Here is a 25,957-nt window from a genome sequence, read left to right as displayed (position 1 = left end):
ACCCGGAGCACGTCCATCAATTGAAGAGGGGCAGTGACCCAGGGCTCTCAGCTCCCCAGTGGGAGCAGTGGGGAAGCCACCTGTGGCTTCTCACCTCTGGTGGGGGGATCCACACCCAGAGTCCAGTCAGAGGCATGCTCCTGGCAGGGAACTGAGAGTTGGGGGGCAGAAGCCGGGCTTTCTTGTCAATTTCACGGCTCTGCTGACCCCATAGGGAACAGCCAACGTAAGTAACAGTGTCAGCATTGACACTGCATCACCTTAACTACACTGACATAAGCCCTATGCGTCTGGGGGAGGTGCAGTTGGAGTTATGTGAGTGTAGTAGGTACCCCATTGGCCAGAGCAAGACTGTAGTGTAGACACTGGCATAAGCTGCCGTATGTTGACCTAACTAGAGCATAGGTTAGGGCTTAGTCAGGATAGGATTCAGGCCTGTCCTAATTACTCTTTCTGTGGCCTTAGACAAATAGCTAAGGGCTTGAGGTAGAAGGAACTCAGAAATCAAGGTCCTACTCTCTACCACCTGGAGTATCTCACCATGTGAGACTGGAAATCGCCCAGTAGTAGGGCTCTAACTTCACTTTCACCCTGAAATGAAAAAAACCTCTTGGATCAAACACTTCAAGCAAAGTGGGCCTTTGGGGAAAATTTCTAACTGAAAATGAAAGTCAATGGGATTTAGGTATCTAAGTCACTTAAATAATTTTGAAAATTTTACCCTTCATCTCCATTATGGAGGGGCCCCTGGCATGCTAGATAGGAGGATGAGATCTTTCTAGTAATTGTAATGGTTAACTACTATAGCTACTAGGAGAGAAATCGGTGGCATTCCTACCCAAAACAAACTACTACTAATCCCCTCCTAGGGACTCACTCTTGGGTAACAGTACAATCCAGAGTAGGGCTGATGACAGAATTCAGCTTAGGGGATAAACACTTGGACTGAGAATGCAGCAACCAGGTTTGTGGGAGCTGTAGGCATAGGGTTTAATGCATTCTTGTAACTGTGGATGGGGTGGGGTGGAAAGAAACCTCTGCAAAACTACCTAAAGTGAGGATTCTGCTCCATGGCAGGTAGTCTTTAAATGCAGGACCTGTTTACTTTCAGAGTAATCTCTGCCATTCAAGAGAGCAGGGATGCTGCTGGTAAATGGTTAGTAACCACTATCTACAGCTGTATGTTAGGATGCTGGAGAAATTAATTTTAGTCTGGAATGAAGTTTGATCTTTGTTTATACTCTAACTGATGATTCAAAGTAGTTTCAGATTTTGTACAGCTTTCTTTGCTTCTGGTTATTTGAGTAAAGTAATGCAATTCTTATGCTCTGCTTAAAGGTGTTCTTGTAAAGCTCCAGTTTAAGTTACCAGTTTGGTAACAACTTTCAGTAAACACTCTCTCACGCTTCCTTTTGCCTGCAGTAGACAGTAATCACAAATCTAGAACTAATGCTCTTTTCTTTTCAAACAAATTATTCTGCCCAAAATTACCACCTCAGCTGGCCTTAGGCTCTAGAAGGAATGTGAAGGTTTTCACCAGGAATCACAGTTCTTTCAGCTTTGTAAGGACCACAGTGGATTACTGGAGACCTGCATACATTCATTTTTACCAGTTAGGAATATAGACTCGCTTCTCTTCTTTTATAGCATCAACCAACGATGGACCATGTTTAGAACATCTGCTGCATATTTTTTTTTGTCTTGGTGGTAGTAGACTTGTTCCACATTTTCAAAATTCTTTCAGGTACAATGCATCTGAACAGAAATCAAGCACTTAGTAGTTATTGTTTAGGGGAAATTGTTTAATTACTTTTATCAACTATTCTGTACAGAATAGGGGCTCATGCACATTTGAAATTGCAGATATTACAGTGGCGGACATTGAATATTATCTACTTTAAAATACATTCAAAGAGGCTTTATTTAAGCAGAAATGTTCCATTTTTATTGATTTATATTTGATACTGAAGATCATGAGAATTACAAATCATATATGTACAATTATTTATAGAAATAAAAGTCTGACATCCATTGGTGGTCTTAATATCTGTCTACTGAATAGAGAACGTCACTCTTATAAATACAACTGTGTAAAATCTGCTCCATAGGAATGTCTGTTTTACACTTTTCTCTGTATTAATACCTTCATTGTACATGGATAGAAATAGAGAGTTAATTGATGATATGAAGGAAGCATGTTTCATTCCAGTTCTACGAGCAGATCTCCTTCCCCAACAGTCTCACCAGCTTTACAGTGCACAGCTTTCACCTACAGTGTGAAGGTGAAAATAAACATGAAATCTTCCCTGAAAACATGGCTTTGTAAGTTCATTAGCTTGCGCAACCTACATTAATCCATATACCTGAATGTACAGTACATACACAGAATGACGGATTGCTGAGTTATTAAGAATATTAGAATACCTAGCGCTTTATCAGTAGATCTCCAAGTGCTTCACAATCTTACAGTGATACTGTCTGCAAGGAAGCCACACAACCTTAACTCTACCCCAGAGAGATGTCAAGAACTCAGAACATCACTGTTACCCCTTCCTAAACAAATGTCAAAAAGAAGTCAAAGAACCATAGTTGTAAAATAAATGCAATTGTATATTTAGTTTAATCATGTTCACAGTTTCCTGACTTTCTTTTTTTACTAGTCCCACATACCCAGTATATGGGGGATTGCAGCGTATAGAGCATGTTTTATTTCAATATGTACAGCTCAACATCCTGTAGTCGCTGACGACCCTACACGGGCAAGAACATTGTGGGATTTTTTTTAAAACAGATCTTTAATTCTAAATCAGTTTTCTTCAAACCTGCCAGACCCATACGCCTGAATCTTTTAAACAGCTACTTTTAAATTCTGAATGCAAAAAGATTCCCAAAAATTTAGTCTGAAAACACTTTACTTAATTAAAAAACGACTTGTCTGTTCTCACAGCAGTTTCAGCTAATGGGCTCCCCTAAGCTTTCTGAAATTTACTGGAGTCAGCTTGGCCAACACCTAGTTCTGACACATATAGAGTCTAGAACCTTCATCAGGCAACCAAGTTGCTCATTTTTATTCATTTTACAAACGTCCATAATAGATGCAAATTAAATAAAACCCAAGCCACTTGTTTTAGCAGTTCAGAATATAAAAACAGATTTTGGACGTGGAAGACAATACAGAGGAAAAAAGGGATACTGAGCGTCTTCCAGCTGAACACAATGAAACTGACCAGCATGAAAGAGATTCAAATGGACAAAACTAATCCAGCCCCAAGAGTACCAAAGCACACTATCTCCACAAAGGCATCAAGTTGCCTTTGCTATGGGAACCATAATTGTGAATTTTAGAATGCTTGACTATGTCATTGTTTTTCGCATTAGAATATAATTATTTTTATTTAGCAAATAGCTTTAATGAACTGACACTTTTACTATCTACAGCTCCAAATTGTTTTTATTTTCTTAAATTATTTTATTTTAAAATAGAGACTCCTGTGGGGGGGCATACAAAGAGACCACTTAGAGCTTAGACCCTACTTAAATCCTGCTTTAAAGGTTTAAGAGGGACATAAATGACATATTGGGCATGGTACAGGCCAAATTTTACCCATATGCAGGGGGGAAGGGCATCTGGACAGAGGAATAGAACATTACTACTATCAGGAGGTGTGCAGGGACTTGGGAGGAAGCTCAGAGGCTGGCTATGGGGTCACAAAATGAATCAGTCCAAGCGAAGGTAAGGGTGGGAATTTGTAAAGGTTAAATTAAGAAAGAAGGAAAATAGGATTTAAGTAACCAGTTCAATATGAGACTAGAATAAAAACTGAGTAAATAAATGAGAATTAAGGAGAAACAAATAAGTAAAGATCAAAACTAATGGTAACAAATATTAAAAATGAAAAGTAATAAATGTAAAAAAAATCTGGTCTTACAGCAAAAGAATTAATACCAAGAGGATAAAAGTCAAGGGACAACATTACAGTAATAGGAACGAATGAGAGAAGCGTTCACGTTGGTCTCTCGTCCTCTTGCCATATTTTGTTTACCTAGGTCCTGATCCTGCCTCAGGATCTGCTAGTATCACAGTACATGAAGTTAAACATGTATGCTTTTGCAGGTCTGAGGTCTCAGATTGTTTATTCTTTGCAGCAGGGATCTGTCCTAATTTATGTTTGTAAAGAGCTCAGAACACTTCTAGACACTCCACGTTTAACAACGTCCTCATCAAAAAATACTCAGTCCGGAACCTGTTACTTTTTTTAAAGCAATATTCTTTTCTGGGGTAAACACTATTCATCTACATTACTGATGTATTTTCCATAACTTATTCCAAGTATCAGGACAATGTGAAATGAATGTACATTTAATTAATTTAATTGCAAAAAAACCTCTGCTTTTGATTGCTCTCTGAAAATATGGAATTTGGAGAACTGGCTGCAGCTCCTCCAATCCTTCAAACCAATCTGAATTACTTAGATATTAAGGAACAAATCATTTTGAAGAACTCATTTACATTAATTTTTGCAGCCTGTAAAACCACTTCATGCTGCGTCATCTAAGTCTCATAACTATTTAATAGCTTTCCTGGTTTTAGACGTAAACGTTAAAAATTAAAGGCATCTCATTTTGAGAGATCTAGAAAACGAAAAACAATTACACTTCTAGTACTTTAACTACCACAGCCCTCCTCTCTTGTTTTTGTACATTCTGTCCAATATGACAAGTTACATGCAGTTTAAAAAGATGAGCCAAAGCATACCTTGCCACTTTTAGCAGCGATTAGACTGTTCTGCATTTTCATAGCTTCAATTACACAAATCTCCTGCCCTTCTGAGACCTGGTAAAATTAAAGCAGTACAAAAATGAGGATTGAAGACTTTTAAATGCACTAAACTTGCATCATCTGTCTGCAGAATAAAGTGATTAATTCCTTAGGCAAAGTTTATCAAAGTCTAAAAAATTTTTCCACAGCACAGCTGAAAACAAGCTGTCATATAGAAGACCACAGCACAATAAGTGTGACGTGCCATGGTTACCTTTAGCTAATCAAAGTTAAAACAGAAAAGGAATCAATTACGTAGTGGGTGAAGGAGGAAGAAAAAACAAAACAAAACAAAAACAAAGTGATCCCCTCCAATCCCATAAGTGAAACCTGAACTTTCCAACAGCCATCACACTCTGACATCAATAAAGGCCACAACACAATTTAATTGGTGGGGTTTTTGATTGAGGAGCCACTGCTGTACTTCCCTGGCTCAGATACATAGGGATACTAATCCTGACTAAGGAGCCAATAAGATTCTTGGCATTAGTTCTATGGAGCATGGATTAGAGTCTTTGACAATACTCGGTAGCAGACTAGTGCAGAGCAGGAATGCACACCTTTGCACATGTCACTATATGGACGGTTGTTGATGCCTTTGGACTGCTTAGAGGGAAACGCCACTTTTTATCCACCTGGGAGGGTTCTTGGAGGCAAAATGGCAGTTTTCACCACAGCTGACAGCTCTTATAGGGAAACTCTCAAGTTTCCTCTTTCTGCTTATTTGCACTCTGCTAACAGACATATATAAACTCAAGGTTATAAGTAATCCACTGTGTAGCTCTACTTTTGGGCTAGGAATCAGCTTCTCTCTTCAGCACCTTTGACTATGCTGACCAAAGGAAATAAGCCACTTGAGGTTTTATGCTGGTTATGCAGGTTACCCATTTACGGTGGTGGTGGTCCAAATTCATTCCTGGTGTAATCCCACAGACTACAAGGATTGTTTTGGAAACCCTGAGATGATCATCACAGATAGCAGTCAACAGATTTACACTTTGGATGGCCCTGTGCCCTGAGTGCCAGTAGTCACGCCTTTGTGGTTTTGTTCAGTGTCTGTAAGGATGAACTTTCCTGAGACATCTGGGTAATCTTCATGAGTTTCCACTGCAACTCCTATAGTACAAGCAGTGTTAGTGCCTTTGAGCTCTGTCCTCTTCTCCTGCACCTGTTCAGATGGTGGTATTTTTTGGTACACAAACATGAAGGGATGTGATTCACAGTGATGGCCTATGCCAGGGATCGGCAACCTTTGGCCCACCAGGGTAAGCCTCGTGGTGGGCTGGGTTGGTTTGTTACTGGCCGCGTCCACAGGTTTGGCTGATCGCGGCTCCCACTGTTCGCGGTTCGCTGCTCAAGGCCAATGGGGGCTGCAGGAAGCGGCGCAGGCCAAGGGATGTGCTGGCTGCCGCTTCCCGCAGCCCCCATTGGCCTAGTATGGCAAACCGCGGCCAGTGGGAGCTGCGATCGGCTGAACCTGCGGATGCGGCAGGTAAACAAACCAGCCCGGCTCGTCAGGGGCTTACCCTGGCAGGCCACATGCCAAAGGTTGCAGATCCCTGTTCTATGCAACCTTGGGCATGTTGCTTGTCTCCGTGTATTGTAACCTGGTATCCTAGGACCAGTTAGTGAGGGTGTACTATCCAACAGAGAGGTCTGAGGGCAGCCAGCAAAGAAACCATGTATGCGAATACATTGAGTGTCTAAATGACTTCTCTTATGAAGTTATGTATTGAAGGTATGCATCTCCCCTAACTCTGTTCTGGGCTGGTGTGTCCCCTGCTGAAACATCCAGGATCCTGAGGCAAGCCAGAGATACCCATTACTGCTAGACTAAAAGAAGCTTCTGCACTATCCCTCTGTCAGACTTACCAACAGCAGTATGGGAGTTTTGGAATGAGAGCAGATAAGCTTTGCTCTAAGAACTCTGCATTCTAACCAGATATGCTGAACAATTAACATGAAACATTGCAAATACAGAAATTCCGTCATGAGAGTCAGGTAAACAGTTTAAGTCATTAACACCCTGAGATTCTATGTATTTTACCAAACACTTGTTCTTTACCACCAGTTACGTCTCTATCCCATCTCTGCCTCTTTTGTCATTCACCGCCCCACCCCACCCCCCTGGCTATTCTATCTACAGGGCTTTTCCAGCAGCTCTCTCTCTCTTTCCTGCTCCTCATTGTTTTTATTCCCCTCCCATCCCCACTCCCTGCTCTGGACCTTCCAGCCATTTCTAGAGTTATTAGTGAACTTGTTAGGGTTGTGGACATAGACTTTAGTTTAAAAAAACAACAACAAAACTAGCTGCAAAATTGACAACTTCTTTCTGGGCGCACAAACAAGAGAAATCAAACCCAAACCCACCCACATTACAGTTTAGACACCAACCTACTAAAGAAAAAAAATTCAGAGATTTAAGACCATTCCATTACTGTACTCTTAGAAAAGTTTTGCAGTCAAGGGTCATGAACAGAGGACTGGGCTCCAGAAATTCATAAAATGCTCATCCCGGCTCTGCAACTGATTCTCAATGTGACCATAGGCAAATCACTTAGGCCACAATTTTCAAAGCTTAGTTCTCAAAGTTAGACATCTAAATCAGCAAAGTCAATGGGAGTGGTGACTACTTAAGAGCTCTGAAAAATATCTGGGCATTTAGGGGCCTAAATATGGATTTAGTGCCTAATGTGAGTCACACAAGTTATCCAAAACCCCTATGCGGTTCAGCTTCCCAGTCTGTAAAATGTATCACTTAGTCTGACGGGCAGCTCATTAATCAGTTAATGTTTATGCAGAGCCTTAAAAATGTATTTACTGTCTAAATGCTAAGTAGAGTTGTCTCTGTGCACCTCAGGTACTGCAGTGCAAATGGATGGAAATGAGTGAGAATCAGTATTCTGTATTCATAGAATCATAGAATATCAGGGTTGGAAGGGACCTCAGGAGGTCATCTAGTCCAACCACCTGCTCAAAGCAGGACCAGCCCCCAACTAAATCATCCCAGCCAGGGCTTTATCAAGCCTGACCTTAAAAATCTCTAAGGAAAGAGATTCCACCACCTCCCTAGGTAACGCATTCCAGTGCTTCACCACCCTCCTAGTGAAAAAGTTTTTCCTAATATCCAACCTAAACCTCCCTCACTGCAACTTGGGACCATTACTCCTTGTTCGGTCATCTGCTACCATTGAGAACAGTCTAGAGCCATCCTCTTTGGAACCCCCTTTCAGGTAATTGAAAGCAGCTATCAATCTGCAGACTAAACAATCCCAGTTCCCTCACCTCTTGTCATAATGCATGTGTTCCAGTCCCCTTATCATTTTTGTTGCCCTCTGCTGGACACTTTCCAATTTTTCCACATCCTTCTTGTAGTGTGCGGCCCAAAACTGGACACAGTACTCCAGATGAGGCCTCACCAATGTCCAATAGAGGGGAACGATCACATCCCTTGATGCCCCTACTTTTACAGCCCAAAATGCCATTAGCCTTCTTGGCAACAAGGGCACACTGTTGACTCATATCCAGCTTCTCGTCCACTGTAACCCTTAGGTCCTTTTCTGCAGAACTGCTGCCTAGCTGCTCAGTCCCTGGTCTGTAGCACTGCATGGGATTCTTCTGTCCTAAGTGCAGGACTCTGCACTTGTCTTTGTTGAACCTCATCAGATTTCTTTTGGCCCAATCCTCTAATTTGTCTAGGTCCCTCTGTATCCTATCCCTACCCTCCAGCGTATCTACCACTCCTCCCAGTTTAGAGTAATCTGCAAACTTGCTGAGGGCGCAGTCCATGCCATCCTCCAGATCATATTCCTTGGCGTCTGTACGGTGCCTTGAATTCAATGTAGTATTTTTGTGTTTGATATAGATGTGTGTTACAGGGATGATAATAAAAGAGGTGGTCTTTATAAAGAAAATAAAAAAATCCAACACACAAAAGTAACTTAGTCAACATCTAGTATTCTTATTCATTTAGAAGACAGCACGCGCTTTTTGTAGGTACCCAAAGTTAAAATGCTGTGACAGTACTTCTGATAATGTGCAATTTGTTTAAAACTACTTGGTGAAAGCATCACTTAAGCACAGAAGTTTAATCACAGTTCTTATGTTAAATCTTTATGATTCCTTTCATTGTACAATCCTAAAATTAGGCATTTGTGTATCTCTATTTTCTTTTTCACTCTTTTGGGCTTTTTCCAATTTCTTTCGTTACATAATTGTGTGTATCCTTTAGCCTGTCCATATTATGTAGTCTGTAAATGAAGATCTTAGTGGTGTGTACAACTTCTTCCTTCCTCACTTATTTAAGGATTAATCTGGGCTCTTTAAAGTATTATGCCTTTTTTCACATGTTCTGTTTCTTCCCTATGTATGTTAAACAGTTAAATCCAATTTTGATTCACAACCATCCTTATGTTTTAAATTTATAGGGATGGGTCATTGATGACCCAAATTTGTCAAAACAAATAAATAACCCCAAAATTCTGATTAGTTTGCACTGGCTCAGATCAAGTTGTTCTGTTTGTTAAAAAGAAACAAAGTTTTTTTGTTTTGTTTTAATAGATTTATGCTATATAAAATCTACATTTAAACTGCTTGGATTAATGTGAATATGAAAATGGACAAGTCAGATTTAGTTTCTAGAATGCATTTTTAGTGTAACTCCAAATATTTCAATGTTTATTTTTTTAAATCCATTTTTATTTTTAAGCAAATCCAAAAATGAAAGGAATTGAAGAGAAGGGAACCTAATATCCAACTGCTTCTAACAATACAGATATTAAATTTTGGAATAGCAAATCACATTTTAACTCTTTCTCTGTATAATTTAAGGATTGCATGGTCTTATTTATCCAATCTTAAAGACAGATTACAGACAATAGGTAGAACTGTCTTCAGTGTTTTTCTAACCAAATAATTCTGGACGACAATTGGAAGTGGAACTTGAAAAGTAGCAACCTTGAACTATTTTCATTATGCATACAGGAGGAACATAAGGATTAATTGTACTCCCAGAGATGGCTCTTTAAAATTCAGAGGTATAATAAGACATCTGAGAGCATTACTATTGAGAGATCTTTGTGAGTATAGTACATGTCTCTAAGACTTTTGTAAATCATTTGATAAAGACTTAATGATTGTGACAGGATGTCTTCAATGTTAGGCTTACGAAATGGTCACAAGTCCCACAAGTCTTTTTGATAAACCCAATCAGCACTGATGTATTTCTCCACTCTATGTCTAATTGGTGTAAAGTTTGTAGATCTGAATCTTGTATCTTTCATCCAGCTTTCTGCATCCTCTCCTTTGACACAGGGTCAAGGTTCACATTCGCATCCGATTATCAAAGTGGCACTCATTAAGCAGCAGCTTGCCTTGCACCAAAATGAGTTAGCTTGAAGGAAAACTCAGCCCATTTACTCAGCAGATTTTAGCATTTTAAGGAGGCCTGAATGTCACACAGCATTGCTACATTTTGAAGAGTTTCAGACATCTCCAGCTGATGATTAATTGTAAGTGATGGGAAATAAAATCCAGTAAAGCCAGCTGCTTGCCATGGTCGGCAAAATTACTATAATGGATATAGGCTGCCAATTTTCCAGTTTTACTGGCAAGTCTTCCAAGTGTAATTAAGGGAAGTTATAAATGATATGGAAATCTATCAAGTCCCATTTATTTTCAGAGGACTCTTTCCCCCAGAGACTTTTATCTTCAAGCTTATAGTTTGCTTTGTTGTGCTAATGATTTAAACCACTTCTTATTTCTGATTAAAGCCCCCAATATCCTTCATAAGAAGTTAGATCCACTTCTTTCACAAAGATTTAAAGAAACAGAACCTTTTTTGAGTTGTGTTTGTGAAATACAATCAGCTCTTGTTTCCTCTGTGCTGCATCTTAGGTATCTACCTACTTTTTGGATTTCAACCCATGAATAACCTTGAGGAGACAGCGAAGATTTTGGGGGGAGAGTTGCCTTTTTTGGATTTCTCTATTTAAAAAAATTAAGATTGTAGCAACTACCTTGCATGCTAGGCATTTAGCAGAAGGTGGTTTTCCTCACTAATGTTGTTTGATTTGGAATAAAAGCATGAAAATGATGTGCAAAGGCCTAAAATTGGAGATGTAAAGGATGACTGCACAGTATTCCATTTCTCAATTTCATCCTTCAGAACCACAAAATGGGGGTGATACAGTTACTGGATGAGATTTACAGTAACAGCTGTGGTCTTCCCACACAAGGGAGGACCTTCTAATGGGCTAAGGTCTGTTTTGAACAGACGGGGAGTAACAAAACAAGGTTCCCTATTAAGGGTGTGCCGTAATATTTCTGATAAAGAAAACGAGAATAGCCAGATTGCTTTTAAAAGACCCAAATCCCCTTCTGCTGCTAAAAAATAGAATTATTTTAGAAAGTGCTAACTGCTAAATAAATAAAAGACTAAAGGGATGTAAAGGCAGGAGAATTTTTTTTTTAAATCTACTCTCTAGTAACTGTAAAGAATGCATAGGAACCAGTGCCAGTGGCATATGGCTTTCTACTGTGCTAAACCTTCATACAAAAGACAGGTTCATCAGTCATTGGTGTATCTGGATAAAAAATTAGCTTCTGATGGATGGTATTTAGAGCTTACCTGCTGCTAGTACATTACCAGAGAAACACAGGTTTTGAAACCCACATGACATTAGAAACTGCCGACCATTAATACAACACGTGCAAGCACACAATGTATGCCAGGTTATACAAAATAATAAATAAGCTATTTAAACCCTCTGCCTAAAATTGGGCCCGCTGCAAGGAACCCTGGGTCAGTCCTACACAGGCCAATTAATGCACAGCATCTGCTGTATAGAAGCAGTGCATGAAGCATTTCCGAATGATTTCAGCAATTAAAAGAAAACTGTTTCCTGCCTGTTCTGACAGCAACTGTGTTCAATGCAACAGTGAGCACCAAATCATTGTGTGCAGCTGAAAAAATTAAGTCTTTTTTTTTAATTTTTTTATTTTTTTATTTTTTTTTGAGAAGGGGGTGGGTGGGATGAAGATTTCTTATGGAACAGGATAGTTCTTTTGTTGTCCTACATTCTGTGTTTTTCTGCCAAATTAGACAGAAGGCTCTGAGGGCTTACAGGGCCCTCTACAGTATCACCTTCTGGCTCCCTAAAAAGATGGATCAATATCAACCCTGCTGATTTGTCTACAAAAGTGAAAATCCTTCAATTACATTTTTAATACCATTGTATTTAGAACACAGGTGTTTGAATGCAACACATTTTTAAGGCTTTTAGATCTGAAGAAAAACCCAGTAACATCCACAAGCAAAAAGCATCTCTGATTTGATTAAAAGCGCAGTTAGAATCCGATTTTAATCCTGTCTCCTTTCCGAGTCTGAGAGAGAGAGGGAGGCTGGTAAATATCGCTCAATATTCCCATAATTTCCAGATATCCCCACATATTTATGTATACTGAGAATGGACAATGGGAGACTATGCAATAATAAAAACAACAATCAAGCAACCTTGAACATACAAAGCATTACATATACTCTTTCAAAATTAATACAAACACGTGCAACTTGTAATCGTTATGGTTGCAAGAACATTATATAGTACATTAAAGCCGTGTTGCTTTTGTGCACTGAGGTATGTAGACAGTGCTTGAAAATAATGCTCAGTGGTTACTTTTCTTAATTTTTTATTTATTTATTTATTTATTAAACTTAGTCCATTTTGGTATCATTGCCCTCCCATGATGTTCTTTCTCTATGACTTCTTGGCATTCTGGCAGCAAGCACCTTAGTAGAAAACAAATCAGGAGGAATTGGATGAGCAGAAATTGAAATTCCTTGACGTTGTCCAAATGTGTGTAAAATAATTAGTACAGGTTTTCCCTTTCTTCCAAATTAACCTGGAAACAGAAGCTATAGAGTTGAAAATATAATTAACAGCAATTAACAGTGCTTGACAGATGATTATTCAACTTTTTATGCCACACTCCTTTAATGAATGAATGTAGGTATAGCACATCGCAGATTTTCTGACCTCTAATTGACCAAAGGTCAGCGACGTCCTCCTGACAGCAATGAGCACTGGTCATTGCACACCCCCTTATCCAAAACACTAGTTTTCCCAATGGTTTCAGAAATTTCCAAAACTTTTTTGGGGAAGCTGATGTGCTACATATGTGTATTGGTGGTAGCAGTTACCACCAAATACTACACACATACATGGTCTTGACAGCCTAGGACAAAGGCTAGTTTCTGTTTTAGACACAAATATTTTGATTTATGAGTGATCTTTTAAAAGTTCTTATGAATTTGGTAAAACATCCACCATTTTTTTTTGAGAGGCATCTACACATTTTTCTCTACTAAGGCCTTCTAATTATTTATGAATTGTTTCTTATTATTACAATAGTATTTCACCTTTAATAAAATCCCACCCCCAAACAATCTTCAATTTCTGTGTTTACATAAAGAAATAAGTAAAATTATTAAAGTCAACTGTATATAGAGGAATGCAATCTTAGATCAATATAAATGTTACACTTTTAACAAGGAATACATTTTGAAAATAGTGGACACTTATTAGCATAAATCACAATAGAAAAATCAGTTAATCTAACTATTGCCTTCAACCTTGTGGTATCAGAATGGTGGGAAAATTGGAATCTTTTTGCTATTTGAACGTTACAGTTTTTCTGAAATTGTAAAAATGGTTTCAGTTTCAGTTTACTGATAATTTTCCTTACAATAAGACACAAAAATTATAATGAAATGTATATGTTTGTAATTAATTAATGTACAAACATATAACAAAAAGCATAAAAGGGCACATCAGAATCCTGATCATGTTTAATCAAGTTCATAGCTGCATATTTCTGTAAAATATAGGTTAACATCCACACTGGGAACACTGCACACACACAAAAAGGAAAAACTGAACAGAAAGGAATAATTGTACCCACAAATTATTGGTTTATTCACAACTGGAGTGGAGAATGTGTATGGTTTGTGAAATATTCTGGTATATTAAATAACGTCATAGATTTCTATGTAAAAGGTATAAATTAAATTACTAACCCCATTCCTTCTGTTTTCCATTTTGGTTATTCCCCCCCAACTGGAATAAGAATTATTATGGGCATAAAGTAAAAAAGACAAATCTACTTTATTTAGATTTTTGGGACTGAATTGCGAATAAGGTTTGAAACTACAAATGAAGTGGTGAAAAGCAACAGGTAACATATAAAAGCCCAATTTCTTATTTTACAAGAATTTACAATGTAATGAGGACTGTATGTGTTTGGGTGGCAGAACTGTGGAGATTTTGTTTTTTCACTCTAAATATTTTAAAGTTAAAAACTCTGTCTGGATGTGTTTGTAATCCACGCAAGCCTTTTTCTAGACTTTACTGCCAGAGGATTTGAATTCAATTTACAATAAAATCTCCCAATTAGTTTCTATCTTAGCAGCATTAAGTAGTTTTGCAAACTGAATTTACCCAACACATCTCACTTCAGCAGTTTTAAACAATCTTCAGGATTTTAATCTTAATTCTGAAATTACTCAAATCAGTTAAATTCCATAATATATTAATATTTAGTGGAAAAAACTGTCTTGTGCATTCTCAGTAGAGAGACATCTGCTAGTCAAACAAAAGTTTTAAATTGCAAATTACAGCTTCACTTTGAAAGTCATGGTAGTTTTGTTAAATGAGAAATGCCCATTAAAAAAAGTAATTTGACATGATAATATTCCCAAATCATGATAGTCTTACATTTATTGAAAAAAAATCTTGAAAATTGAGATAACAATCCTTAATTACAGAGAAACCTCTGGCAGTGTTCTTATGGCTGTAATAATATACAAACAAATTAAATAAAAAACAAATCCATGTTGTGACTGGACATTTTATCCACATCACTTTTCTTTTGTATATATTTGTAGATGCCCCAAGAAAAGAATTAAACTGATTTATCCAGCTCTGCAGGTTATAGCTTATTAAACAGTGTCTGGCTTATTAATGCCACCTATTTCTAGTTACTGCATTTTTTAAAAAGTTTTTATTTCAGATACATGCAAAATTGAAAAAGTAAAAATAATATTTTCAGAGGGCCATTGAGACCTGTATGATCAATTATTGTTGCCGTATACAATGACTAACAAACTCAGAAGAGTTATGAAGAGAACCCATTTTGGGAGCATCCTGGCACGTTTTCTGTAACCATGATACAACATTTGAGCTATGCCCACAGAACCATAATATCTTTTGCTTCCCATATTCCACTGATTTAACTCTACAGCATTCTTTACACACAGAGCACAAAGCAGAATATCAGAGGGAAAAATAATATACAAAGGATTAGTAGGCACTGTTTTATTCTGCCCTCAGTGCTTAATACAGAATGAGTGTTGACATTTTGTTTGTTACATTGTATTTTTTGTAATTGTTACAAGATTAAATTGAATCTGTAGCATTTTACTGGAGGTTTATGAAGATGGCAATGTACACAATCCGTGCCTGGGGGCCAACTGTGCTCCTGCTGAAGTCAATTTGAGCAAGATCAATGCCTAGGCTATGATTTTGAATGTGTATAACCTCTCCTGTCTCATTTAACACTGCCAATGTCCTGAATTTTGACTATACCAAATGGCCTCTTAACAACAGGCTTTCATTCTAATATGTACTTCTTTATAATAACCCCCTTCACAGAAAATGAAAATGGATGTGCTTTACTAGAGAGACAGTGCTGTCATTACAAATAAGATATAAAAGTTAAGGCTAAATTGAAGACTCATCTGCTAAATAATATCTTTTTCTCATTCAGAGAGTTTTCAAGTTCACAATGCTTTTGTTGTTCACATTACTTTAGTTTTAACTGTTCCCAGTGACAAGCAAGTGACATTTAATTACATCCCTCAGATAACGTGGGGAAAATGGTAAGGAAAGCAGAAAGCAATGATAAAGTCCTACTCCTCTTCGTATGACAAGCAGTGCTTTCCCCTAGTGGGAACTGAGCAGAGCAGAAGACTGACTTCTGGCCAACAGAAAATGAATTTCTTGCTTGTTGCACTACTTCTTTGGCAGAACTGAATTCCAAACGGGTTATCAGATTCGCTGGAGCACGCACATACAGCCTTCTATCATGCTTCAGCAGCCCCAAGCATTTTTCATAAACAGCAGCCAAAAGAGAACATTATTTTATTGAAAGACAATGATATAAAGTCTGAGGAAAACTAATGAAGAGACCATCGCTGGCTTCTCATTTGGCTAAGGACACAGAGAGAAACTAACCAACACCATATGTTTTACCTGGCCAAGCAAAACGCCCAGAACTAAATGGCTGATAATAAAGAGAGTTGTAAATGCAGCCATTCAAACAAAGATGATGTGCCCCCTCACTAGGAGTTTCTTTTCTATTTTAACGTTACCTCTAAAGTATGGCTAATGGAGACTACCTCCCAAAGCTATTGAAGTCTCTGAAATAATCTCTTTGAGAGTACAGCCCTGGTGCAGAGACTGTTATATGATCTTCCAATAATATTTAGCATAGATCACAAGTTAAAACAAATCTTGGAAGAGCTAATAACAATGCTCTTTTATTCATAATAGCTGTAACCTGAATGAAAACAAGGAAGAGCATCTCATTTTTCCCTGCTTTGCAGCTGCATTGTTTTCAGACACCATTACAATTTTAACTGGTAAATACAGCTGGAAATACAAAGACTTAAATTCTTTAGTCAGCCTGAAAAACAAGGAAGATCAGAACACATTCAAGCAGTGGGACAAAAAGGTTTGTATTTATCAGAGCTACAGTTCCCTGTTCATCGTGCCTTGAACAGCTGTAGTGAGTGAACCGAGTTCTGATGGACAGCCAAGACATGTAATCTGAATCACACCATCCCACTGCTTATTCAGTGCAGATAGCTGATACTACCTCAGCTCCTTTTTAAAGTTTTGACACTAGTCCTGGAAAGGAAGGATTTAAGTTAAACCCTTTCCAATAACTTAAATGTGTTTTTGTAATTAAAGCCACACAATTAGCATTGACAAGCTCAGGTCGGCAGAACAGAGATTATGCTGTTCAAGTGCTCTGCCTCCAGCAAAAAGCTGCAGCAGAGGAGGAGAGAAAAAAATCCTCACACATTATTTAACAACTTGTACTCTTGCACTGCACCACTTGTGGATTTGTAAAGGGAGGTTTTTAATTCCTTGGCCATGGCCCCATTCCCCATGGTTCTGTTCCTTCAAGACCACAAAATATTTGTTAGGCACAAGGGAAACATTTTATAACATCCAGCAGAATTAACTTTTTTTAAACCCATTCCATTTATACTATCAAAAGTGCAATGTAAAAATGGTTCAGTCTTGCAATATTGAAATACCTTGAAAACACTATCTTTTCTCCCACAAAAACAAATATTTGCATAGCATCTTACTCACTATGCAACTCTTACTGCCTCTGTATAGAAGCAGTGGGTTTCACTCTCCACATGAGGAGATGAATCTGTTGTAAGCAGTCAGTTTTCCAACCAGCTTTTAGGCAGATCTCAAGATTAGCTGTTTTGTTAACTAACAACAACTGACGGTTCATTTTTATTCTTGACAGATTGCAAATACTTTGCTGTAAACACCACATGATTTACTAATCAGCTTTTCTGATCGCTTGTGAAAGAGGCATCTGAGTGTTTCAGGCCCTGATCCTGCAGACACCCCCACACTAGTCACTTTACACAAGTGAGTAATCCAGCTCACTTCCAGGGAGCTATTCCTGTGCATAAAGTCACTTCCCAGGCATAAGAGTTTGTTATGATTCAGTGGTGAAATAGGTTAATTTTAAGTGAATTCAACAGTTTTTAAAAGTGCTCATATAACAACTTTTGCCACAAGCAACAATTACAACAGTCAAGAAATATTCATACCTTTGCCACGTGACACAGTGGAGTTTTCCTTTCGGCTGCATTTTTACCAAACTGGAATTAGTTCAGATTGTGTGTGTGTACATATCCATACAGTGTATTTATATATAATTAACATAATATAAACATATAGATATTAACATATTTAATATAAACTTATGGAGGCAAAGACCCTCTTTTCTGGATCTCTGCACCTGGACCTTTTATTTCCGCTCCCTTTTTCCTATCAACGGAGAGAAATGCCCGTATGTATGCTGTGTGAAAGCAGCATGGAAATGTGTAAAACATCACCCCCATTTTACAGGGCAACACCTTTTGAGATTAAACATGTAGTAATTTGGGGTCCTTATCCAGTTTGTACTCAACCTCTCACTGAAGTCGGGATTGTACCCTGGGGGTATGGCTGCACATCAAAACAAACAAACAAAACGGCAGATGTCTCAAAGCCAGGGTCAGCTGACTTGGGGTCATGGGGCTCATGTTGTGGGGCTAAAAACAGCAATGTAGACGTTCGGGCTCAGGCTGGAGCCTGGTCTCCGAGACCCGCCCCCCTCACCATGTTTTAGAGCCCAGACTCCAGAGCCTGGGCCCCAACCTGAGTGTCTATACTGCTGTTCTAAGCCCTGCAGCACAAGCCCCAGGTCCATTGACCTGGACTCTGAAGACTTGCCGCTGCTGGTCTTTTTTTGCTTCACAGGTGGACCTAAGATTATAAATTCAGGGATCAGGATTTTCTATTTGCCTGTAAAGTGCCACATGTCTATTTATGGCATTGTCTAAACAATAATAGTACTATGCACTTTAGACTCAGGCCTCTGTTGCTTCATTCTAATGTCCCCTATCCCAGTATAACACCACCTCCTTGGCTCAGATTCAAGTCCCTTAACCCCTAAATATAATTTTATGTAATGTGGTTGTGCTTGGAGGTCACCCAAAACTGAGTAATGTAAAGCACCTACATGTAACTCTCAAACATCACATTTTTTTCTAGTTCTGTGTGTTGGAAAAGAATGGAACCCCCCCAGGATAGTGGTGATGTGTCCTGTTACCCTCCTATCCCTAGTTTTTGCTCCTTAGACAGGGTGAGGGAATCGCCTACAGAGATTTCTTATGGTTTCAGAGTAGCAGCCGTGTTAGTCTGTATTCACAAAAAGAAAAGGAGGACTTGTGGCACCTTAGAGACTAACCAATTTATCTGAGCATAAGCTTTCGTGAGCTACAGCTCACTTCATCGGATGTAGCTCACGAAAGCTTATGCTCAGATAAATTGGTTAGTCTCTAAGGTGCCACAAGTCCTCCTTTTCTTTTTGGGGATACAGACTAACAGGGCTGCTACTCTGAAACAAGAAGCAAGTAATGCGCACACACAATCATACTCTCCAGATAATGTTACAAAAGAAAGTTCTGTAAAGGAGACTGGCTCAGGCTTTCAATTATACTGTGGAGGAAACTGTGTGGAAAGGGACCGAGAGACTTTTTCCATTGGACCATATAAACTGGAACCATAAACTCACTGAACATTAAATCTCACCACATGAGGATAAATCCATCCTCATCATCGTATCCACTCATTATACTCCACACCTGAACATAGCCATTATATGAACAACATACCCTCACATCTCAATGTCTGTACTTTGACCCGTTAACCTTTTACCCCCAATTGGGGATATTGCAGATTATGTATTCCTTACGCCATCCGACCCTAAACTGAACTTCACACCCCTTGATAATCTGTATGTTATTCCCTGATAACCAGAAACTTCTACGCTTAAACTCTGTATCATTTTCTTTTTATTTCAACATCATCTTAATAAAATTATATATAGTAAAAGAGCCTCTCTTACCAAGTCTCCAGGCTTTACAGAAACCACCACCACTGCTCCAGGCATCGGTGATCTCAAAATACTGGTTGTATCCTCCACTGCTTTCTCTGGCATGTATTTACTCAACTCTGCAGCAAGCTTGGTTAGTATTCGTAACTTGTACTTAAGGAAAAGACAAAAAGAAAAATGTTTTAAAATATTTAATCTCATGTCTCTTGTGAATTCTTTGTAATGATCTAAAAGTCTCACATTGATATACTATTTGTATGATGATTTAAGAGATGGTGTTTGTATACTACACACATTATCTATACTATATGGAACTGTCTAAAGTTTGGAATCTGAGTCACAGTTTTCACTACCTGAGTAAAGGGGAAAAAAGTAAAAATACAAGACAACCCAAGACAGCAGCACTGAATAACTAAAAGGGCAATATCAGATTAATAATCTGGTTAACACATTTCAGGTTCTTTCCTCCCCTCCCCCCCCCAAAAGAAAAAAAAGATTAAAATTTAAAAATAATTTTAAAGAGAGAAAATATCCTTTTTCTAACCAAATCCTACTCTCAGTTACCCTGGTTTAGGTCTGGAGTAATTAGATGGAATAATTTCAGACACACACCTGTGTGTAACTGAGCAGAATAAGAATTTAGCCCTGAATTACTAACGCCTCCCTAGATTATTAACAATGAATGAATTTTAAAACATTACTTTACTTTGTACTATTAATTCAGTGTTTTCATCTTACACTTCATTCAGCTTTTGCAATCAAAACAGATCAGACAATTTCACTTCCATAATATTGTGTACAAGCATAGGGCTGCAAACAAGACATGGAAATATCCTATTGGTAGTTCTATGTGAGGTAAGAAAGAATGGAAACCCTCCAGGATAAGGGAGATGTGTCCTGTTCAACCTAAACTGTTTAACTGTTTTTGTCTAATTTAAAAAAATATATATTTCTATGATGTTTTATAAATTAAAAAAAAAAAATGCCAGGGCCTGAACTATCTAACAGCATCCCTTTAAACTAAACCTTTCTGAATCTATGTATATTTGTATGTCAATTTCCCTTTTTACTTTAGTTCTTAAAAACCTGTGTACGCTTTCATGGACATTTCATTGAGTTTGTGAGAATTTTTCTTCAAAGCTGCTGCAGTGCATGTGAAACTGAATGTAGAAATCCAGTAGATGGCAGCATGTCTCTGTGAGAAACTCCTTATCTCCCACATCAACTGAGAGTGAAAGAACAGCATTGCACTACATCAGTCATTTAAACAAAGGTTTCAGTAGTAAGTGTTGTAGGCTGAAGTTCATTTAAAATTCAAATTTGTATTTTGATGAGGTAAATTTTAACACCTTTTAAAAAGTATATTGTCTACGGAAATAGTTAACCATTGTTTTGTTAAATGGAGTCTCTCTGCTTTTCATTTTTATACAAAATGACACAGATGAAGGCAAAGGGGATTCTAACTTCTGCTTCAACAGGGAGCAAAATGGGATACTCGGAAAAGACAATGGTAAGCTAATTAACTGCAGTGGAAATCTTTAAAAAACAGCTTTATGAAGACACACATTGTTTGGCTTTAACAGAGGGTTATCATCCTACATAAATGCTGTCCAGATAGATGGAACATGTGCAGTGAGCAGGATAACCATTTGGTTGGAAAATATTTGGAACTTATCAGAAATATGAGATACACTTTATATGAAACACATAAAACCTTTAAATTTAGTCATGTGCCACAGTAATAAACGAAGCTATACCCACCACATGGAGATTTTCGGATTTACCAAAATACGTATGCCTTGAGTACTACCGATGCTGCACATATGAGCTTGCACCACGTTGTATATAAAAAGTGGCTTTAACTGAAAACATCCTGCTGGCAGCATGCTGTCAATTAGAGTGTGGAGTGTACATTTTCAGAAACAAAATAAGGTAAGTTATTTACCTTTCTGCACAAATGACTAAATTGAATGCAGTGAGCTGCTTGCCCTGTCCCTTTAAAAAAAATAAAACTGTGCATGTGCGTGTATGCACACTTGTGGGGGGTGGGAGAAGATGCCTAGAGGAGATTTGATAACGTAAGTTGCAAGCAAAATTGCGACAATGTGACAGGTCAAATAACATCTTATGCTTGTTTCTTTACTCTTGAGTGTGTGTGTTGCAATCAAGACATACAAGTGTCTGCCAGTTTCTGAAGGATATGATCCTTAAGTGAATTACAGTGCAAATAAAAGCTTTTTGCTCCTATTTAAATTCATCTGAGTCGTAAGTGGCAGGGGAAAAAAGCTAGCAGAGTGCATTCTGCTGTCAATCTAATAAACATTCTGTGCAGAGGGACTATTTATCAAAGATAAATTGTACTTAAAAGTCCTTCATTAAATCTATGGGGGGGAATATAATTACCCCAAATTGCACAGTTTCAGTATCCATGGTTAGTGTCTGCTTTGTAATCATAGTTTGAAAATAATAATAATAATAATAATAAAAAACTAGGTCTTGGAAGAAAACAAAAATAAGTTAGCTTTCTGGACTGGCACTATTGTATGGTGTTAGCGATTACTTCGATATGGTTTTCAAAAGTTATGCTTAGCCTCCATTTGGTTTTCTAAGTATTATATAGATCAATTCTTCTGTACTGCCCAACTTCAAAATTTAAACTTTAAATGCAAGAAAAAAATCTGCTTTAATTCCAAGGAACAAGCCGTCTTACAACATTTCACTGAGGTTGAAATACTTAAAGTAATTCCCCATCCACATCAAAACCTGCAGCAATGCAGGGGGATGGGAGACAGGGAGAGTGTCCTGCTATACATTGCACTTTAAAGCTCAATTTTCCATACTAAGTTATAGTATCCCTACCAACCAAATACTGAGTTTTTACCATCTTTATAATTTTCATATCTTTTACATTCCTTTCTCTGCAGGACTCCTGCTTTTCTTGGAATGAGATGTGAGAGTCAGTAAACTAACAGCTTTCAAATGCAGGTCTTTGTTATTGATGAGCTGTTCCTTTTGCTTTTGTATTTGTTTATTGTTCTTTAGTCTGTTTTGGGGATAAGAGAGTTATTGTAATCGCAAAGTACAAAATAACAACAGTAAACTTCTCAGGAAAGGCCTTTTTTGGTGCAGTTGGCTAACAAATGACCTTTCGGAATATAAAAAAGAAGACAAAGCACCAGAGAGAAGGTTCCTTCTTTAAGGTTACCTTTGATGTATTTCTACTGGACCCCTAAATCCCCACATAAGCATTCCTTTGTAAAGCTCGCTCTTAGCTCTCAGAAACCATATTACAGAGAGGGGGGTCAGTGAGCTCTTGATCCTAACCTGAGACAAACACGTGGCTTGATGAGAACTGCAAAGGCCTTAGGAAGACCAAAGTAATCATACAATGATTACAGATGTCTCTAAAACAAAGACAATTAGGGACATACCAAAAGTGTCTATATCACACAATTAATACTGTTGCACTTTTGGCTTTACTGAATTAAATCTAAAATCTGAAGTGGATGTTTCCATGTTTTTTTAAGGTGTTTTTTGGTTGGGTGGTGAGGGGGAAAATGGGGAATGTTACAGAGGTTGGATTACAAGTGGAGACCATAAGGTTTCCATTGGTCTAAAACAGAAGAAACATCTGCTGGAGTAATAAGCAAGATTGTCTGTTGGTGGACTTTAGCAGCAGCGAAATCTGCCATTGATCAGATCTGAACTCATCAGCAGTCGTCTCTGGTCACTGCTCCATTCTGCAGGGTTTCAGAGGGTAATTCTGCCAGCCAAAGTAAAGTTAATAAAAAAGTGCCTGATTGGGTAGAAAACAGGTATTTCTTTTTCACAGGATTGTTGAAGTCCACTATCAGTAAACAAAAACGACGGTAGGGAAAGGGGATGTTAGCTAACAGTCTGCTTAGGGTAACAGTATGCTACCAACAGTCCTAGGTCTCTTGGTAAATGAATGTTATGGTGTATGTAATGGAAAACCACCTCTTACAACTAAATCTCTGTGACTAGAGAAAAGGGCATAATAACAACAGATGTGCAGGGATAAAGGTACAAAGAGAAGGCAATCAAATGAAAACTACATATATTTATTTTAAACCTACTGTATAAATCTCTTAAGTAGAATAAGTGGTAAAAAGAGAGAGAGAAAAAAATGTAGGCAACCCGTTGTGATTTAAAGGAGGTCACAAGCACATATCTAAAATACATTTCCACTTAAAGAAAAGCTCAGTAAACTATACAGGTTATCCTACCAACTATGACAGAATATAATATGCCGCAAGTATGATGCTCAAACTGCATCCTGTTACATTTTGCATTAGTTCATTAAATATGACCTTCCCTACATACCTTAATCTCACATTCTCATGAGTTGTAAATACTCAAACTCCACTGGATATTTTATAGAGCAATCTAACATAGCAATATACATATGCAACTTAAATACCTATTTGGATTGCTGACCAGAAGCAAATTTACAGTATGCTTTACATGATATTCAGACATGTTTTTAAAACCTGTCATTTTTCTGGTAGGAAGGTTAAAAATTGTAAATTGCTCAGCTTCCAGCAAATAAACTGCCCACTGTGCATCTTGATTGTTTTCAGTACAACAACTACACAGCATACAGTAGAATAATGTCCATTTCTGAATTAATAAACTCTGAAACCTTTTAATTAGCTAGGTAATTTCCCTTTAACGCTCTTAGGAAGCTTCCTTTTCTGTCTCAAGTCATTTAACAGGTGTCAATTGGCCATCAGGAGCTCATGAGTAACAGTTTTCCAGTAATCGTTCAAGTCAATAATAAGTAATGTTCAATGATAAACTGCTATCAGCACATTGAAATGGTAAAGAGGAATTAACGAAAAAGACAAAGCAGTGACCATATCCTTGTTTATATTTTCACCAGGACAAATAAATAGGAAAGCTTGTGTATTTATTCCATACTACTTGAAGATGGCAGTCATCATCATCTTTTAGAGAGAAGGACTTCTTACTCAACCAGGAGATTTAAAGTAAGTCTCAAATTACAGTGATCTTGAGCTCTGGGTTCTGGAGCTAATTTACTTCCATTGTAAGAACTACCAGTAGTAAGAACTAGTATTAAGATCTCCACACAAGCAACTACATCCCTAATGTAGTGCAAGAGCAAACACTGCACGTGCTAGAAAATGACAGTCAAAAATGAATACCCACAAAAAGTATGATCCTTTAAAATCGGCAAAAGGGAGAGGGGGAAGAAGGAGAAAATCACCATCATACAGAACACAGTCCAGCAGCAAAAACTTAATTAGAATTGCAATCCAGCCCTGGTTCCCACTTTCAATTCATTGTGTGATACATACTTAACACTCCAGAAAAACCTAACAAGGGCTAACGCCATGCAAAATACATCCCCTTCACTTTAGGCTACGGCTAAACAGTCAGGATCAAAAACATACAGAATGAAAGCTTGTAGATGTCCTCCTCTTGGAGTTACAACCCAGACGAAGAAGGTGAAATGAACAGACAGGCGTTGGAAAGCTCTGTGAGCCTCAGAGCTTTGTACATCTGCATCACTGGAGCAGCCTGTTAGCATAATGCTGTGACAACTCCATCAGCGCAGTCTCAAGGTAGCTGTCAATCAGGATGCATCATTTAATACAACAGCACTCTGAGGGTTTTCTCCTACAACCCACATGACAGCATATCTACAGCTTTATTTATATCAGCGCCCAGTTGTGTTTACAATGCTGTTGTAATTAGAAAAGATGCAACAGGCAGCCATATTATTCAGATTTCCATTTTGCCATAGTGCCATGTAAAGTGCGATCTTGCTTTACAGAGTCATGCTAAATGACAAAAGCGCTATTTTCTTTAGTCTCTGTGCTCAGACAGCACTTCATTTGCAGCTATCTATAATTAGATTAATGGTGTAGTACAGTACAAAGCAGGCCCACTTCACATCAGATAGCATATGAATTAGGACAAACACTTATTTCAATTCAAGGCAGAGAAAGCAGTGACTGGGGTATTTAGCATACCCTTTATGGTGGAATGAGATGTTAATTGTGTACCATTACCTCTAAACTGCTTGCTTGTTGTATAAATCACTGTGCTAATTGATGCAGAGATAGAAACGTAGCCACAGGCAAGAAAGCAACGGAATGAGAGCTGAAGATGGTGGATAAAGGATTATCAAGTAAAACCATATGGAGATGAGGTTCCTTTGAAACCTGCCCATGAGCAGTGTTTCTTAAACTATGGGGGGAAAAAGTGCAGTACTGATGTGTAGGAAAAAATAATTTTTACATCATGATTTACGAACAGACTCTACAATAAAGTGTTTGAGCTCAACAGAAAACTAAAAAAATACGTGTAATGAATCTGGACACATATTTGTAATAGGAAACT

General features: G+C 38.0%; 1 protein-coding gene across 1 annotated transcript in view; it reads right to left on the bottom strand.

Moving 5' to 3' along the window:
- Window positions 1-2,029: 2,029 nt before the first annotated feature.
- Window positions 2,030-25,957, bottom strand: part of PCCA (propionyl-CoA carboxylase subunit alpha) — a 394,113-nt gene continuing 370,185 nt past the window's right edge. Inside the window, exons 22-24 of the mRNA XM_084616704.1 lie at window positions 19,583-19,723; window positions 4,757-4,834; window positions 2,030-2,269 (exon numbers count right to left, since the gene is read on the bottom strand). Coding sequence (XP_084472830.1) covers window positions 2,201-2,269; window positions 4,757-4,834; window positions 19,583-19,723 — 288 coding nt within the window. The 3' untranslated portion in view covers window positions 2,030-2,200. The remainder of the gene's footprint in view (window positions 2,270-4,756; window positions 4,835-19,582; window positions 19,724-25,957) is intronic.

Source organism: Lepidochelys olivacea (assembly GCF_965140295.1).
Source record: "Lepidochelys olivacea isolate rLepOli2 genome assembly, chromosome: 1".
NCBI classification, from domain to species: domain Eukaryota; kingdom Metazoa; phylum Chordata; order Testudines; family Cheloniidae; genus Lepidochelys; species Lepidochelys olivacea.
This window is presented reverse-complemented; position numbering and strand designations above follow the sequence as displayed.